The 15,370-nt window shown below is 39.1% G+C and overlaps 1 protein-coding gene across 1 annotated transcript; it reads right to left on the reverse strand.

The window, feature by feature from the left end:
- Positions 1-1,393: 1,393 nt before the first annotated feature.
- adgra1a (adhesion G protein-coupled receptor A1a) lies at positions 1,394-9,407 on the reverse strand. The gene is made up of 6 exons (XM_058620172.1): positions 9,045-9,407; positions 5,821-5,948; positions 5,299-5,422; positions 5,036-5,187; positions 4,648-4,743; positions 1,394-4,564 (listed from the first exon to the last, which is right to left on the reverse strand). Exons 1-6 carry the CDS (start codon positions 9,045-9,047, stop codon positions 3,103-3,105), a joined length of 1,965 nt encoding a protein of 654 aa, XP_058476155.1. The 5' UTR covers positions 9,048-9,407; the 3' UTR covers positions 1,394-3,102.
- Positions 9,408-15,370: the final 5,963 nt, after the last annotated feature.

Genomic DNA, 15,370 nt, shown 5'->3' on the forward strand with positions numbered 1-15,370 from the left:
TTCTGTGGCGACAAAAACTGTTTAAATGAGCAGAATGTTCTGCGAAATATTGTGAATCGGAAGAGTTGTTTTTTTCCGAAAAGAAAAACATGATTAATAATAATAAAAGTTTGAGTTTAGTGACGGGTGTTTAATACCATCATTAGTGTTGTTTTAGATAGAGAACATTGCGAGTTGTGACGTTTTTCACTGATATTTTCTAAAATGGCGGCAAGCATCAGAGTTTTTATCCCCTTTTATATTCTATATAATATTTTGGCTAAATCCCTTTACTTACTTATTGGTACTCACTCGCTAGCTGGTGTAGCACATGGTGTTCCCATGAAAATGCTAATTCACAATGACAAAAACGCTCTCCGGCTGCTAACCAGCTAGCTGCCGAACCAGCTATTAGCTGCTGGGTGTAATTAAACTAGCTCAGTGTGATAGCGCCTTCCATTTACTGTATATCGGAAGCTGAAAGTCGGAACTGACAGTGACTTCACCTCCGAGTTGACCGTGTTCTAGGACATGGACACAAACATCTCAGGATAGTAATATTTAGCAGTACCATTTTTATGACGTGTGGAAATAAGACTTTCAACAACAAGACATCAAATATCAATTGAAGAATCAGTGTGGTGATTGAAACATTGTGAAAAGATCATTAAAAAGAGATCGTAAGTGTTTTGCTCTGCCTCCACGGGCAGCCTGACTATGTAGCTTTACCGTTAGCAAGTGAAGTAGTAAAACACGCGGTCTCATGAAAACTAAAGCGCTAACCTCTTCCCGTTTTTGGTTTTTGCTAAAACAGACTTGGAGTCGTAAATCTCATGTTGTTGTTTTTTCTGCGAAATTTCAGTCACAGTAAGAGCACGACTTAAGGGGAGGCTACATGAAATATGGGCTAATGGGTGCTAATTTTTCTCCAGTCATTTCTTTGCTAACATTAACTTCATAACGACGAGGAGTCAGAAACCCTCGTACCACTTCACGAGATAGACATTTTTACCTAATTTACTGAAACATAATCACGGTTTAAGGGGGGGGGGGGCTCTTTGACGTTGAAGTTTGCTGATGATTTTCAAAAAACCTGAGTAAGAGTTTGCTCGATGCTACGACGTTGTCTTGTCACAGTGAAAACTGGTGCGTGGTTTTGGCACTGCACAAAGCTTGTGCTCTTACTTTGTTAGCACATCACACTTTTTCTCTTTTGAATGGAGGTCATTTACATGTTAGTGCAACTTTAGTCAGACGGGAGTCTGTTTGGCAGCATTTACAAGACGTGTCTCTATAAAACAAATCCTCTTTATCAATATCATTAGTCATCGATTCTGCAAGGCTGGATCCATAACAAATATATATATATATATATATATATATATATATATATATATGTATATATATATATATATGTATATATATATATATACACATATATGTGTGTGTATATTTATATATATAGCGCAAACACACCACATGTGAATGAACCTACTCATGCACTGTTTCACACATAAAAACACACACATGCTCACACTGAGTCAAATCTGTGCAACTCAAATTTGAGATAAAAAAACAAATAAAGGGGCAATGAGTAGAAAAATAGCTAAATCAACCAGTAGGGGACAGCATTTGACAGATGATTTATACATGAGAAAGCACAACTAGGGATGCACAATATTATTAATATTCACCGATATTGGCTTTAAAATGTATTATCGGATATCGGCAAGCGCGGCAAGATCCCCTGACATGACTAAAACAATAGGCTGCCACCTCTTGGCTTCTATGCTAGCGCCCTCTACAGCTCTTTTTTCATACTTTTATAAACTTCTACATCTTGTTACATGAGTATGAAAAATATTGAAATATATCTGTAATCGTCTGAAGCACTCAAGATATATATCGGATAAATTGTGAAAAGTCAAATATCGTGCATCCCTAAGCGCGAGCCATGAATATTTGGTCTTTGTCTTGCATTAAAAAGTGGAAATGGAGGTGTGTCTTCTTTCCCAGTCTCACTTCATGCAAATGTTTTTGCTCAAAATCTAATAATTCAACTTTTGTGAAACTGGTTGTTGGAAAATTGAAAATACAAAGTCCTGCAAAATGCTGGTCCACTGCATCAGCGATACTACAATTTGTCACATTGATACTTTTTTTGGTCGTATTTCATTTGGATTTCTGACACTGGAACGTTCTATACGACAGCAAAGAACCACAATAAGTCGCCATTGTACAAAATTACTTACATATTTCTCTTTTAAAACTGATCAACCCGAGTATTTAAAGGAGCATTCAGTGACACTTCCTCTTTGCATAAGACTTCAGGTCCACATGGATCTTGGATAACTTTTTGGTTTGAGTCCAAACCTTTTACGTTTGCCCATCAAAGAATCAGTTTGTGTTTAAAGGACACATTTTTGGGTAACATCCCTACTGTGGGTGGAAAACTTGCAAACCTTGGACAAGGATAGTAGAGGTCTTATCAGGTCTTACCCTGTGAAGATCATCTTTGTATTTGACCTGCTTGTACATGAACTGTTGGAGGTTGAGTTCTTCACAGTTGCCCTTGCACTTACTGTTGCCAATTCGCAGTCACCTTTCTCTGACATGGTCAGGATCTTCTCGGGTCCACTTGGTTGTTACTGGAATCTATCTAACATGGACCTGAACCCTTATGAATCTAGGCTTGGTTTTTGGTCTGGACATGTGAAGACCACTTGGTGGAAGACTGTGTAGCATAGGATGCAGGTAGAACATACAAACTCGACAAAATTAAAGAAGGTAAGAACTTGTGGGGTCAACGGGATCTTTTTTGCTGAGATATAACTACCGAGGTTCTGCGCCCACAAAGCAAGCCATAAAACACTGACTGTAACTTTAAACTGCATGGAGTAAAGAATTTAGCCAGCGTTAATTAAACCTTTATATTTCTCATAAAACGGACTCAAAACACACAAAGATAATTTTGTCATTAAAGGTTCTGACAGGTCCTCAGGAAACAAGGCCCAGATGGAAGATCAACCTGGGGTTTAAGGGCAAAAGTTGTGAAAACCACTTAACACTAAAGAAGAACTTTGAGGGCTGCTGTAGAGACCGGGACATACAAGCATTAGAAAACTATACAGTGGTTTCATTTTTCCAACGGCCAGTCCGTACGTTTCTTGAGGCTTCCAAACCAAACAGGTTGTCTTCCTGCAGACTCCTGTTTCTACCAATGGTTCCTCGTAGATTGACGCCGCCGTGCCGCCGAGGCAGAGTGTTTCTCGGGAACCCTTTCTGCTCCGCACTGACACAGAGATCATCCTTTTCTTTGTCAGCTGTCTTTGATGCGCAGCTGTAAGCATCGCGGTCTTGGTGATACTGGAGATTGAAGGGATCAGGTTTGTCGCAGAAGCAGCTCATGGTGGAGGAAGGATCAGCTGAGCTGTACATGTGCCACTGGCAGGTGTGGACCCCATGAGAAGGCAAGAGGAGGCTGTGACTGGAACTGATGCTGTCATGCATGTTGTGTGCATGGCTGTGGCCGGAAGGCATTGAGTCTTGTGTGCTGTGGCAGGAGGTCTGGCGTTGTAAGGTGTGGCAGGAGGCCAGCTGTTTATCCAAGTGAGGGCTTGGGCAGGGAAGCTGGAGTTCTGGGTGTGGGCTGTTTGAGCCTTCGTGGTGGTGTGCAGGACTGTCCAGGTGGGAGCTTTGCATACTCCCATCCACACTGGTGGAAATCATTTGAGAGCGAAAGTCCTGGAGGCAAGGACGAGGGCGGTTGAAGGAGTGTGACTTTGTTCTGTTAATAAGGCAGCTCTGGAGAGGCAGAACGGGACGGGGGAGTTCGTCAGGCAGTGACTGTGGGCGTGGTGAGGGCATTGGGTCCGCGAGAGGCGAGACAGGACTCATCACAGCCACACAGCATGGACCCGTATGGTTGGGTGTGGGGCTTTGGGGAGATGGCGTCATTTTGTTGTAGGAACTCTGCAAAAGGTGAGGAGAGAGCTGCTTTCCTGAGTATGTGGAGTTCAGGTGGCAGTGAGGCTGGTGGACCAACTGCATCTGACTCTGTCCACTGACATCTCCATCCTCTGTTTTGGGCTTTGACGGGCAACAAGCCCACCAGCGGTGCCACACGTCGTCCCGTTTGGCACAGTGCTGGATCAGAAGAAATAGTCCTAGAGTGACACAAAAAGCCCCATACAGGCAGCTGAAGATCATATCCAGGAAATGCCCCAGTGAAACTGCCAGTCCTCCTAAAGCCCAGGTAGCTAAGAAGAGGAAAAGAGTGAAGGCTGTGGCACGGAGCTGAGATTTAAACGAGTGCTCATTGGCCAGCACTGAAACACCTGTAGAAAATGGAGGACAGTCCCCAACTGATCCTGAGGCTGCACCAGCATCTATGTGACAGTGATGGTTTGAGTCACTGGACGATAACTGCTGCTGCTCTTCGCTCAGAACGCGCAGTTCGTACTTCCTCTCCGGGTGGCGCTTCAGCTGGACGTAGGTACACAGGAAGTACACGGACATGACTAAGACCAGAAGAGCCATCGGGGCGTAGAAACCTCCCAGACTTGGTTCCCATGCCATCCAGCAACTGGAAAAGATGGACATAGAAACGTAAACAATGATTGCATTTGCATTTGTCATAGCTGTCGTTCAGAAACAACGTGTACTTACTACAGAGCACCGTCCCTGCTGCCATAGTTATCCAGACCAAGTGTGGCAGTAACGCCAACAATTATGAGAGGGATTCCATCACTGACCAGATAAAATCTGCAAAAAAAGGGAAAAATGTTAAATCATATAATCCGGATTTTAGCTGGACCTCGACGATGTAAAAAGCCTCAGGTCACTGATGGGCGGATCTGATTAGCAGAGCAGTGTCTGTCCTGGCTGATTACTTAGCAAGAGCTGCTTAAGTGGTGGTGTGGTGTCCAACATTTTTGGGTGCACTTTGTCAGCCAAAAAACATCACCAACGAGGATGTGAAGTGTTTGAGCTGAACACATGAACAAGATTTGGTTGGCTATCATCTGCTGGAATGGTGTTGGTGTGATGAGTTTACCCGAGGATGGTTGGTTTGCTGCTGCTCTGGGTCGGACCGTTCCTGTCCTGGGCCCGTAGCGGGTCTTTGGACACATCTTTGCAGATGTTTCTGGCAGTGAACATCAGCCACAGCATCGTCGACAAAGAAGCATAGTGCAGCACAATGCCAACCTGTAACATGGATTTAAAATTGTAAATAATGCCTGTACCAGTTTTGTGTCTCTATTTATAAAAAAGTATAACCTCTTGGTTCAAGTTAAAAAACAAAAAACAAAAACGTACAATCTGACACACAAATGGAAGGTTGATCTGATTGATGCCTCCAGCAAAAACTCCAAACGTGAGTCCCGTGTGAAAGAGGAAGTTGAGGAGGATGTGCCAGCCGTTCCTGCTGATGCGGATCACGCTGCAAACAGAGTCACACGTTAGTACGATGTCGGATCAACATACATGTACGTATTAAGTCAATGAATATGGTTTAATATAGATTAGGCCGTGGAAACAAATTTGGACAATAAAGGATATCTACTTACCTACCCATCTAGCAACTACCTACCTCCCTACCTACTATCTATCTACCTACCTACCTACCCATCTATTAACTACCAACCTACCTACCAATTATCTACCTACCTACTATATATTTACCTACCCATCTACCTACCTACCTATCTAGCAAACTACCAATTATCGACCTACCAACTATCTACTTAACTTACCTACCCATCTACCGATAACCCTTTGACATGTGACCATATTGTGGACAGACAGACTTTAAAAACGTGCAGTGACCCTTTGACAAACCTGTGGTGGACGATGTAGGTCATGATGGAGACGAGCAGACAGAGCAGCATGACTGCGGTGCAGGCGTAAACCACTGGATGCAGGTAATCTCCAGGGTACGGTGGGAAAGACAACACTCTCTTCAAATCCTGCACAACCACAAACAAACACACGGTTTAACGCTCACACTCCAGGGGGCGACATTACCACCTTTTACTCACTGTTTACTAAATCTGGTTTAAGTCACTCCTAGACTGAAATGGGATCCAGAACTTTTACGAGTCATTACAGTATGTACAATAACATACTTCTTTTTAGCCTGGGCCAACTACAGAGTCTTTCGATTTAGCCGAGGCTTAGCGCTCTGGCGTTAGCCAGGCGTCTCTCCCAGAAAGCTAAAGCAAGCACGTTTGTCGACACATTCGCTCTGCATACGTCATCCCGATCACTGGTTTGTCGGACTGTGTACAGAGGCTCTTGAAAGTTCTTAAAATACTGTAAGTGAGTACTCCATGGACAGGTGTTTAGCTCACGGTCAGGATTTCTGCAGAGGATATACCATTCTTATATGAAAAGGTTATTGGACATCACGTTAGCTATGACTTAGCTCTTTAGTTTGTTCTTCAGGGAAGTGGGTAGTGAGCGGATATAACCGCCCGCGATCACGCAACAAAAGCCGCATGAACCTGACAGAAGAGCCGCTGTTGGAGGTGGACTCCAGTCTGTTAATGTCTGTTATATCGAAAATGAAACTAACGTCACCGCAGTTTTCCTTTTGACTCGCTCTCACTTCTGGCATGTTGGTGTTGGTGCTCGCAGCTGCATTAATGAAAACATTAACACATGTACCACCCCCTGCTTGTCACATGACGTGGCTGCAGCTTTTCCAGCCACACGATTGGTTCAAAGCACCGTTTCCTTTCATTGTCATTGGCTGTTGTTGGGTTGTCTGTCAAAACGTGGAGTTCTATCGAGTGTGTCTTGTTTTTATTTATTGAGGAAAAGTTCTATCGCGATATACTGTATATCATTAGCGTATTATCGCTAAGAGGACTCTGGTTGCACAAGCCCCTCCCCTCCCTAAAAACCATAAGAGTAAAACTTTGATTTAGGTGAGAAAAGAGTTTTGTCGCCATGGTTATTTGAATGGCGCGCACACAAAACCGCATGTTTCGATACGAGTTTCGAGTAACTCCTCCTCCACTGCTCTAATAATAAAGCTGACATTATTGTGAATAAAGAGATGATTTGAGCTGAGAGTTGCTGAACTGTGAGTCAAACAAACACGAGCTCGGATGACTGAGCAGTGGACGACTCACTCCGAGAAGAAGAGGAGGAGGAATGAAATGACTCATATCTACAGTAGAAGTGATGTGTGTCTCCAGGACAGCTCAAACAGTCCACGTCTCCGTCTCTCTCGTCTTTGCATAATTCAAGCTGCAGAATCCTGTGGAGGCAGAAATCAGGAGTGAACCCGGGCTCAGGCTTCACCGCCGTTTCTGTGTGTGTGTGTGTTTGCGAGGCCTCGTATTTTCGAGACACTGTCATGTCCTTTCTCCTCTCATCTGCGTCTCCGCGGGACAGCAGGCTCCCTCATCACGTTCCACTGAACATCCCCGGCGATTGGACGGAGCATGACTGATTAAATCCTACTGCAGATCCTGTGAAATGTAATGAAATGGAAAAAAAAAAAATCCCCCCCACACAAACACACACACACTCACGAGGAAGCGGAGCTGTGTCTTTATCTCACATGAACGGCCGCGTACCATTTAGTTTTTATGTTTCTTTGACTCGTTTATGAAGAGGATTTGATTTTTTATGGCGTCACAGAGATAAAGTTTATTCAAATATCATCACATGTGATTTCTTCTGTGGATTTAACTCTACACTACGTTTGTTTCACCAGTTTGGATATTATTTATTCAACCGAGTACTATAAATAATATATATGTTTACTAACCCTAACCCTATTATATATGGTGACATGAGACGAGATCTGGTCTTAGACTTTCGTCAAATCATCATAAAATATTTGTGATGACTTTTCCTGTTTTTTTTAAACGATGTTGCATTGATAATCATCAAATTTATTATTTTTAATAAATGTGTAAAATACACTAAATATATATATATATATATATATACACAAATATGTATACATACATATATATATTAAAAAGTACAAAATTATATTTCGAAATTTAATTGTAAGCCAAATTTTTTGTGTTGTATCAGAATTGTACCATATTTAGAGTCGATGTCATTGTTTGGAACACAGTGAAAGTGGGATTTTAATCTGATTTCAAATGCATACGTAATCTGAATACGTCCACTTAAATAATTTGCGAGTGTGTTCACAAAATAATTGGATTACAATTAATCACATAATCTGATTAAGACGCCTGAATTCATCTAAATTATGCAAACAAAAAATACATAATATTTAATATAAAATATAGTCAGATTGCACCTACTGAAGTAATCTGATTTCACCCATCATAGTAATCTGATGCATTAGAATAATCTGATTATGTATACTAAAATAACTGAATTAGATAAACTCAACTAACCTGATTAAAACCACTGAATTAATCTGATTATGTTCATTAAAAATAAACATTGACTGATTGCACACGCTGAGGTAATCAGATTTTAACTGCCTCAGTAATCTGAATTCATCCAACAAGATAATCTAACTACAAACACCAAATGAATCTGAACACATCAGTAACCTGAAAACATTCCCCAGAATAATCTGATTATGTTCACAGAAACAGTCTGATTACACCTGCTGGTAGAGTAATCTGATTACATTCAAGTAGTCTGGTTACACCAACTGAAGTCATGTGACTGTTTCTAAATATTCTTAATATTTGGGATAAAATTGTTGCGACTTTACGAGAACTCGCTCTAATGTTGGTAAATTTTGATTTGAATCTGAGTTAACTTTATTTATTCTTGTTTACCTGAACGTTTTGTTGTCGACAGAGATTTTAAATATAAAAAATGGACAAAGTTTTTTTTTCGGTTGCAAAATGAACTAAAATGTTTTAATAATTTTGTAAAAAAGTAAGTTATTGTCAGAACTCGATAACGTGCTCCGGATAACATCTGTAACATTTGATTTGAATTCACTTTAACTTCTATTTATCGCAAATGGTTTATGGGTTTTTTTCTCTCTTAGCTTCAATGAAGCAAAAACACGATGTGCTCAAAATAAAAAACAACCAAGACAAACTTACCATGAGCTTTAGTGGAGTTACACTGCTGTCTGTCTCTCTGGTGCCCCCTGTTGACCCCGCTAACCCGCGCCCTGCAGAGGCTCCATGAAGAAAAGACGTGTTTTTTTTCAGTCGGATTAACAGGGATTTTTTTTTTTAAGGTTCCGGATGATCGGATCACAGGAGCCCGGTGCTCTGTGTTCAGTGCAGTGACGGCCAGACTCGGTGTCCCGGTGCCGCCTCCTCCTCCATCATCTTCCTCTTCATCATCAGTTCTCCAGCTGTGGGCGACAACGCACGTGCGTGGGCGGCGGGAAACATCACGGACTCTCACGGTTCGCGCGCGCGTGCGTGCTGACGCAGCAGCTCCTCCTCTGTGGATGAGTGGATGATGATGGATGGATGAGGATGAAGGAGCTCTCTCCTCCTCCTCCTCAGCTCCTCTGATCCGATCTCGTCCTCATCATCAGACTGACGACGAACCCGCCTGTGACGTTGAGAAAGTGGGCGGAGAAAAAAAACCGAGTCCACCGAGGGGAAGGGGGCGGAGCGTGTGTGAGGATGTGGCGGTAGCCATGGCAACGAATGTTGTGTTTAGATTTAAACAAACTTCACAATTCACTGATTCAAAAACTAAAGAATTTACTAACAATAAACCACACGTTTCAAATGTGTGGTCCGCGGCCCACATCCGGTCCATCACACAGTGGAATTCAGCCCCGCTAGATAATATTTAAATTTATCAAGTTAACGGTAACAGATATAAAAGTTAATGTGGACGTTGAAAATACAGAGCCGGAACCAGGGTGGGGGTAACGAGGGGGCTCAGGGCCCCCTTTGTGTATTATAAACAAACTAAAATTAAGAAATATCACGATTTCCAACTCAGGAACCCCAAGTTCTGACCTCCGACCACCGATGTAAATGGAACGAAACAAACACTAATTAGTTTTTTTTTATTTACTATTTGGCTAATGTGGCTAAGTTCACATTAAGGCTCACAAGAAGTATTAATAAAGTTAATTTATGCTTAACTATAGTTCAGTATTGTTTATTTACTGCTATTAAACACAGATGAAGTGTCACCTTTGCAGTGACTTTAATTAACTGTCAGTTTAACGATTATTAAGGACATTAACAGTCGCTTCTTTTCAGACCCTTGAATGAATGCCTTTAAACATTAATTAACTATTGAATAGAATAAAATGGACATTAATAAACTCATAAAAAACAATGCAGTTAAATTATGATAAGAGTTGCTCACAAAAACAAGAAATATAACTATTTTTTAACTATTTTTAAAAAGTGTATAAATACATGAAAAATGATAACAAACCTGAAAGAGACAGAGTTAAATGACATGGAAAAAGAGTTATATTTATATACATTTTTAGTTGCCAGGGGAACTCTGTAGCGCCTCACAGAGGTCAAAGTCTCAAACTGACAGAAAACTCCTTTTCAACATTCTTTCTGCTGAGTTTTTTGGGGTTAATCAGTTATACTATATGCAGATGACACATGCCGTTTATGTAAAGCGTTACCAAATATTTGTTATTATTATCATTATTATAAATATTAATGTCCTGCCCTTCCCAACACAGCGCCCTCCTTTTCTCCCTCTTCCACAGCCACAGGCCTGAACCTCTTCAGCAGCACATAAGTCAAACATCATTATGCAGATATTCCTGATGTGAACGTGACCTATTTTTCATCCTTGCAGACGTGAATTGTTTGTTTGTTCTGCTGCTCAAACGCTGTGTGTACCTGCTGACGTTGTCCACATCTTTATTTTTATATATCTATATCTAGATAGATGTCTATCTCTCTCTATATCTATATATGTATATACTGTATATATATGTCATTATTTGTAATATTTGTTTATTCACAAACGCCCTCTGCTGCTGCAAAACGAGTCACATTAATGTCTCGAATGTCTTTTTTGAAATATGTAGAAATAAAGCCAATAAACATGAATAAAGTGGTTAAAAATTTAAAATATTCAGGACAGATTTCTTCAGATATTTGCAGCTGAGATCTTTTCTGATGACACACAAAGAAAACTTATAAGACCTACCCCTATAGAAAAGTTTCTCATTTCACAAATAAGTCATGGAGATAGGAAAATAATTAGTAAATTATATAATATATTCTTATCAACAAATGTACATACATCTGAACATACAAGATTGAGATGGGAGGCGGAGATGAACAAAAACATATCACTTGACACTTGGAAGGAGATATGTACTGAAGCACACTTTGCTACAAACTCGAACACATGGAAGGAATTTAAGTGGAAAGTAGTTACCAGGTTCTTCAGAACACCAGCAATAACATCTAAGATGGGACCAGCACATGGTAGCTCATGTTGGAGGAACTGTGGCACTGAGAATGCTAATCACACCCATATATTCTGGCTGTGTCCCAAATTGAGCCTATTCTGGAAGGAAGTTTTTGATGCTCTCAGAGAGGTTTTCAAACGGGATATTCCACACACCCCCATAATAACATTATTGGGAGCGATTCCTGAGGGGTTAGAAGGAAGGGATGTGAAATATCTCTTAAACATCTTGCTTACAGCAGCATTAAAATGTATAACCATCAGATGGCTAAAGCCAGATCCTCCTACTTACAATGTATGGATCCAGAAAATATGGGACATTTACCAGATGGAGCAAATCACATATTCATTAAGACTTCAAAAACCTATTTTTATTAAACGATGGAAACCTGTCATAGCTCTGCTAATACAATAAGTTTGTAGCCTTAGACTCTTGATCAAGTATACACATCACACATCACCATCACATCATGTCATTTGATACCTAGAGTGGATTTTCTCCTTTTCATTTATGTATTTATTATTTTATTTATAAATTCCTTTAAATTATTATTAACAATATGGCCATTTTTTGTATTGTATTTTATTCCATAATTTATCTCCCTTTTTTTGTATTTATTTATTTATTTATTTTTATTTTTGTTTCTCTTCTTTCTTTCTCTCACTTTGGATTTATGTAATTGATTTTGTTTTATTTGATGTTTTGTTGCGCTGCTTTAAAAAAATTTATATAAAGGGGAATGAATATGTTGTGTTGTCAAAATAAATAAAAATTAAGTTCTAAAAAAAAAAAAGTAAAATATTCTACTAATATTTGCAAAAATACACTTAAAAAAACTTGAGTTGTTTAATCATGGATGTTTGGTGTGCAACATTAAAATGCTGCATTTTCAACAAATACAGTGCTCATGGAGGGAAAATGCTACTTCCTAATAAAAATGTTCATTAAAAAAGTATCTTAATTTCAATGCAGATTGTTGACAGGTTTTTTGTGTAAAAATGACCAAATACAGTTCATGAAAGTTTTTCAGTTGACAAATCTGAGGGTGACACTGAGGAAAAATACTAAATAGAGCAAAAAATGTGAATTATTAAATATCTGGGTCAATATTCACTCTATTTTCTTACACAATGACAGCAAAAAAGAAAAGAGTCACAGGTCCAACCTCCTGCACTATCTTGTCTTGTGCTGCCCTCATCTGGATCCTTTTGGTACTGACGTCAACATGAGGGAACTGACTTTGTAATTTCACCTATGTTATATTTAAATCTTGATCCTGGTTCCTCACAGAAGAACCTAAAATAAGAAAATAAATTTGATATCATAACATTATTCATGATCAGTTACAGCGTGGATTATCTTGTGACCAAAATTTGGAAAGATCACGTAAGAAAATTTGAGTCTCCTCTGAGGATAGAATCACTCAGAGTTGGAGGAAATGTCTGAGGTTACAGCTGCTTTCATGTGTTTGTGTTCAGAGATTTTAGAGATGGATTATTTAGGAATCAGGAGTCAGAAGGAGAAGAACTGCAGGGAGTGCAGTGTCTGCAACATTTTCAGTACAACAGAGATTCCTAAAAAGTTAACCTTGTTCTTCGTATTCTTGTAATATTACAATATTACATTTTTTTCTCAATACATTTTGTTTGTCAGATTTGTTTTCGCGTAATACATATTTTCTCATAATATACTTTTTTTCTCGCGATATAATTTTTTTCTCGTGATATAATTTTTTTTCTCGTAATATTTTTCTTGTAATACACATTTTTTTCTAATATAATTTTTTTTCTCATAATTGTACAAATCTTTTCTCGGAATATTATGTCTTAATAACACTGAGGTGAATCTGTCAGTATTTATAGCAAAATTTTAAATAAAAAAAAACAAAAACCCAAATGTGTAATTTCCATAATATGTACATTTATTTAGAGGAGAGTGAAGCACTAAGTTAAACAGAACGATACAGTACACGTTGTCAACCTGCCAAAGGACGTTAGAGGCACTTAGCATGTGAGGAAAGAGAGTGAACAGGTTACTGTACATCATGAGTTCATCATCATCCCGACAGATTTTCAAAATAAAACCCATGTAGTAGCAGAAACCACTTTAACAGTGAAGAAGAAACCGATAAAAACAGTGTTTACATTGTAAAACTGGAAATTCAACAGCATTCTTGTCTTGTTAATAATCATAAATCAAATGTGTGACACGTTTTCACCATTTTAGCATGATAGCATCACAACGCCGACATATATTTGTTTTGAAATAAATTTTAAATCACAAACTGAGTGACAATAGTTGCAATGTCTTCTTATTTCAAGTAAATGAGAGCAAAACGTTCACATTTAGCCCTTTGACATGATTGAATTTGATCCCAAAAAACTGTTTAAAAAGAAAAACATAAACCATGTGAATTATTTTACGTGGTAATCTTAAATCTGTTTTTAAAAAAAATCTGAATAAAATTGCCTCTTGATGAAGCTAAAGGGAACAAAACATGACTTCAATGGTAAAACTAGCTTAGTGGAGCGAGCTAGCTAGCCTAGCAAAGTTGGTTGAACATTGTGCGAATGACACCAGTTTTGCATATAATTATAAATATTAACATCAGCAAAGTCAGCATATAGCCTAGTTAGCAGCGTTAGCGGAGGAATCTAACATATTTCCACGTTCAGTGTGGTTGATTTAATTATTAATGTTTAACCCTTTAAAAACAGTTATTTTTGGGAAGATGACATTTTCTGCCGCGAGGACCAAATGTGTCAGGTTTTTGTGAGAGATGACAATTCTAAATTTTTCCTAAATCTTTTAAAGGTTAAGTCACCAAAGACGCGACAAAGTACTTCTCTGAAAGTGTCTTTTTTAAGTTAAACTATTTTTAAAAAAAAGACACTATGTAAACTGGTAGTAGTTAAACTAGTAAAATAGCACATTTCTGTTAAATGCGATATTAAATGAACAAAGTCTTTAGGAGCCAAGTGTGAACGTACTTTTGAATATTTTTTAACAGAGCCGCATAAGCAGCTACTAAGCTAGGCTAACCACAAGCTGGCTACAGCTCTGAATTTGAAGTGTATCGATGAGGTGAAAAGTAGGTCTGACTTGACTAGTAACTCACCAATATTTGAGATTTAAGGGATTAGTAATAGGACTATCATTAGAAAATGGTTCCAATTTGAAAGATTTTGATTAAACTTTGCTGACTGGAGGGTTTAATTTAGTCAAAAAAAACCAAAAAAAAAACGTGGACGTCACTGAGGTTAGAAAGACAGAACAAGGAGGCTGGTGTAATTAAAACACAAAAACGCATGGCTTGCATTTCTCAGTCACATTTGCATATTGAATGGAATAAAACATTCAGGTTCCCACAGTCGGATCATCATGAAAGACAATCTTGAAAATACAGAGGTAACACTTCTTGTTACCGCAAATACGTCAAACGTAAAAATAAATGTATGTACAGCACACGGAAGTGGACGGTAGGTGGATTTACAGTATATTAATGCGAGTGAAGGGGAAACGAACATGAGACGCGTTCAGTTATCACAATACAAAGTCTGTCGGGCGTGGAATACAACATCACTCTCTATTAACTAAAAATAACATCCCCTATGGTATTTGGGTGAACTATTTCACAAATGATACATTTTTTTGATGTTGAAAATGTGAGATTTTGGGTTGATCCAGCAAACCACTCACATTAAAAATAAAGACCTCTAGCTTAATGCTGCGAATATGTTTGAACCGAGAGTGAACGTAAACTCAAGGAGATTCGTATTTTCAACTTTGGCTCAAACTTCACACCAAAATGTTTTATCTAGCGAGACGTTGGCGAGGGAGTCGGTCTGCCAAGCATGCACACACAAAAAAAAATGTTGTGGTTGCGAATGGCGCGGTGCAAAACTCGCGTTCTAGCAATCGTGACATTGCTCAGCAAGTGGTGGTCCAAGTGGCTCATACTGCGATATTTCACAGTGGGTTTATTATTTACAGAGATTTGAT

Source organism: Solea solea, chromosome 21 (genome assembly GCF_958295425.1).
Source record: "Solea solea chromosome 21, fSolSol10.1, whole genome shotgun sequence".
Taxonomy (NCBI): domain Eukaryota; kingdom Metazoa; phylum Chordata; class Actinopteri; order Pleuronectiformes; family Soleidae; genus Solea; species Solea solea.

Excerpts from the sequence above, each read along its gene's own strand:
- adgra1a (XM_058620172.1), bottom strand. Across the intron at positions 5,423-5,820 it reads ACCTACATCGTCCACCACAG|CGTGATCCGCATCAGCAGGA; the intron begins GTTTGTCAAAGG and ends CTCTGTTTGCAG. Across the intron at positions 5,188-5,298 it reads TTCCATTTGTGTGTCAGATT|GTTGGCATTGTGCTGCACTA; the intron begins GTACGTTTTTGT and ends TCCATGTTACAG.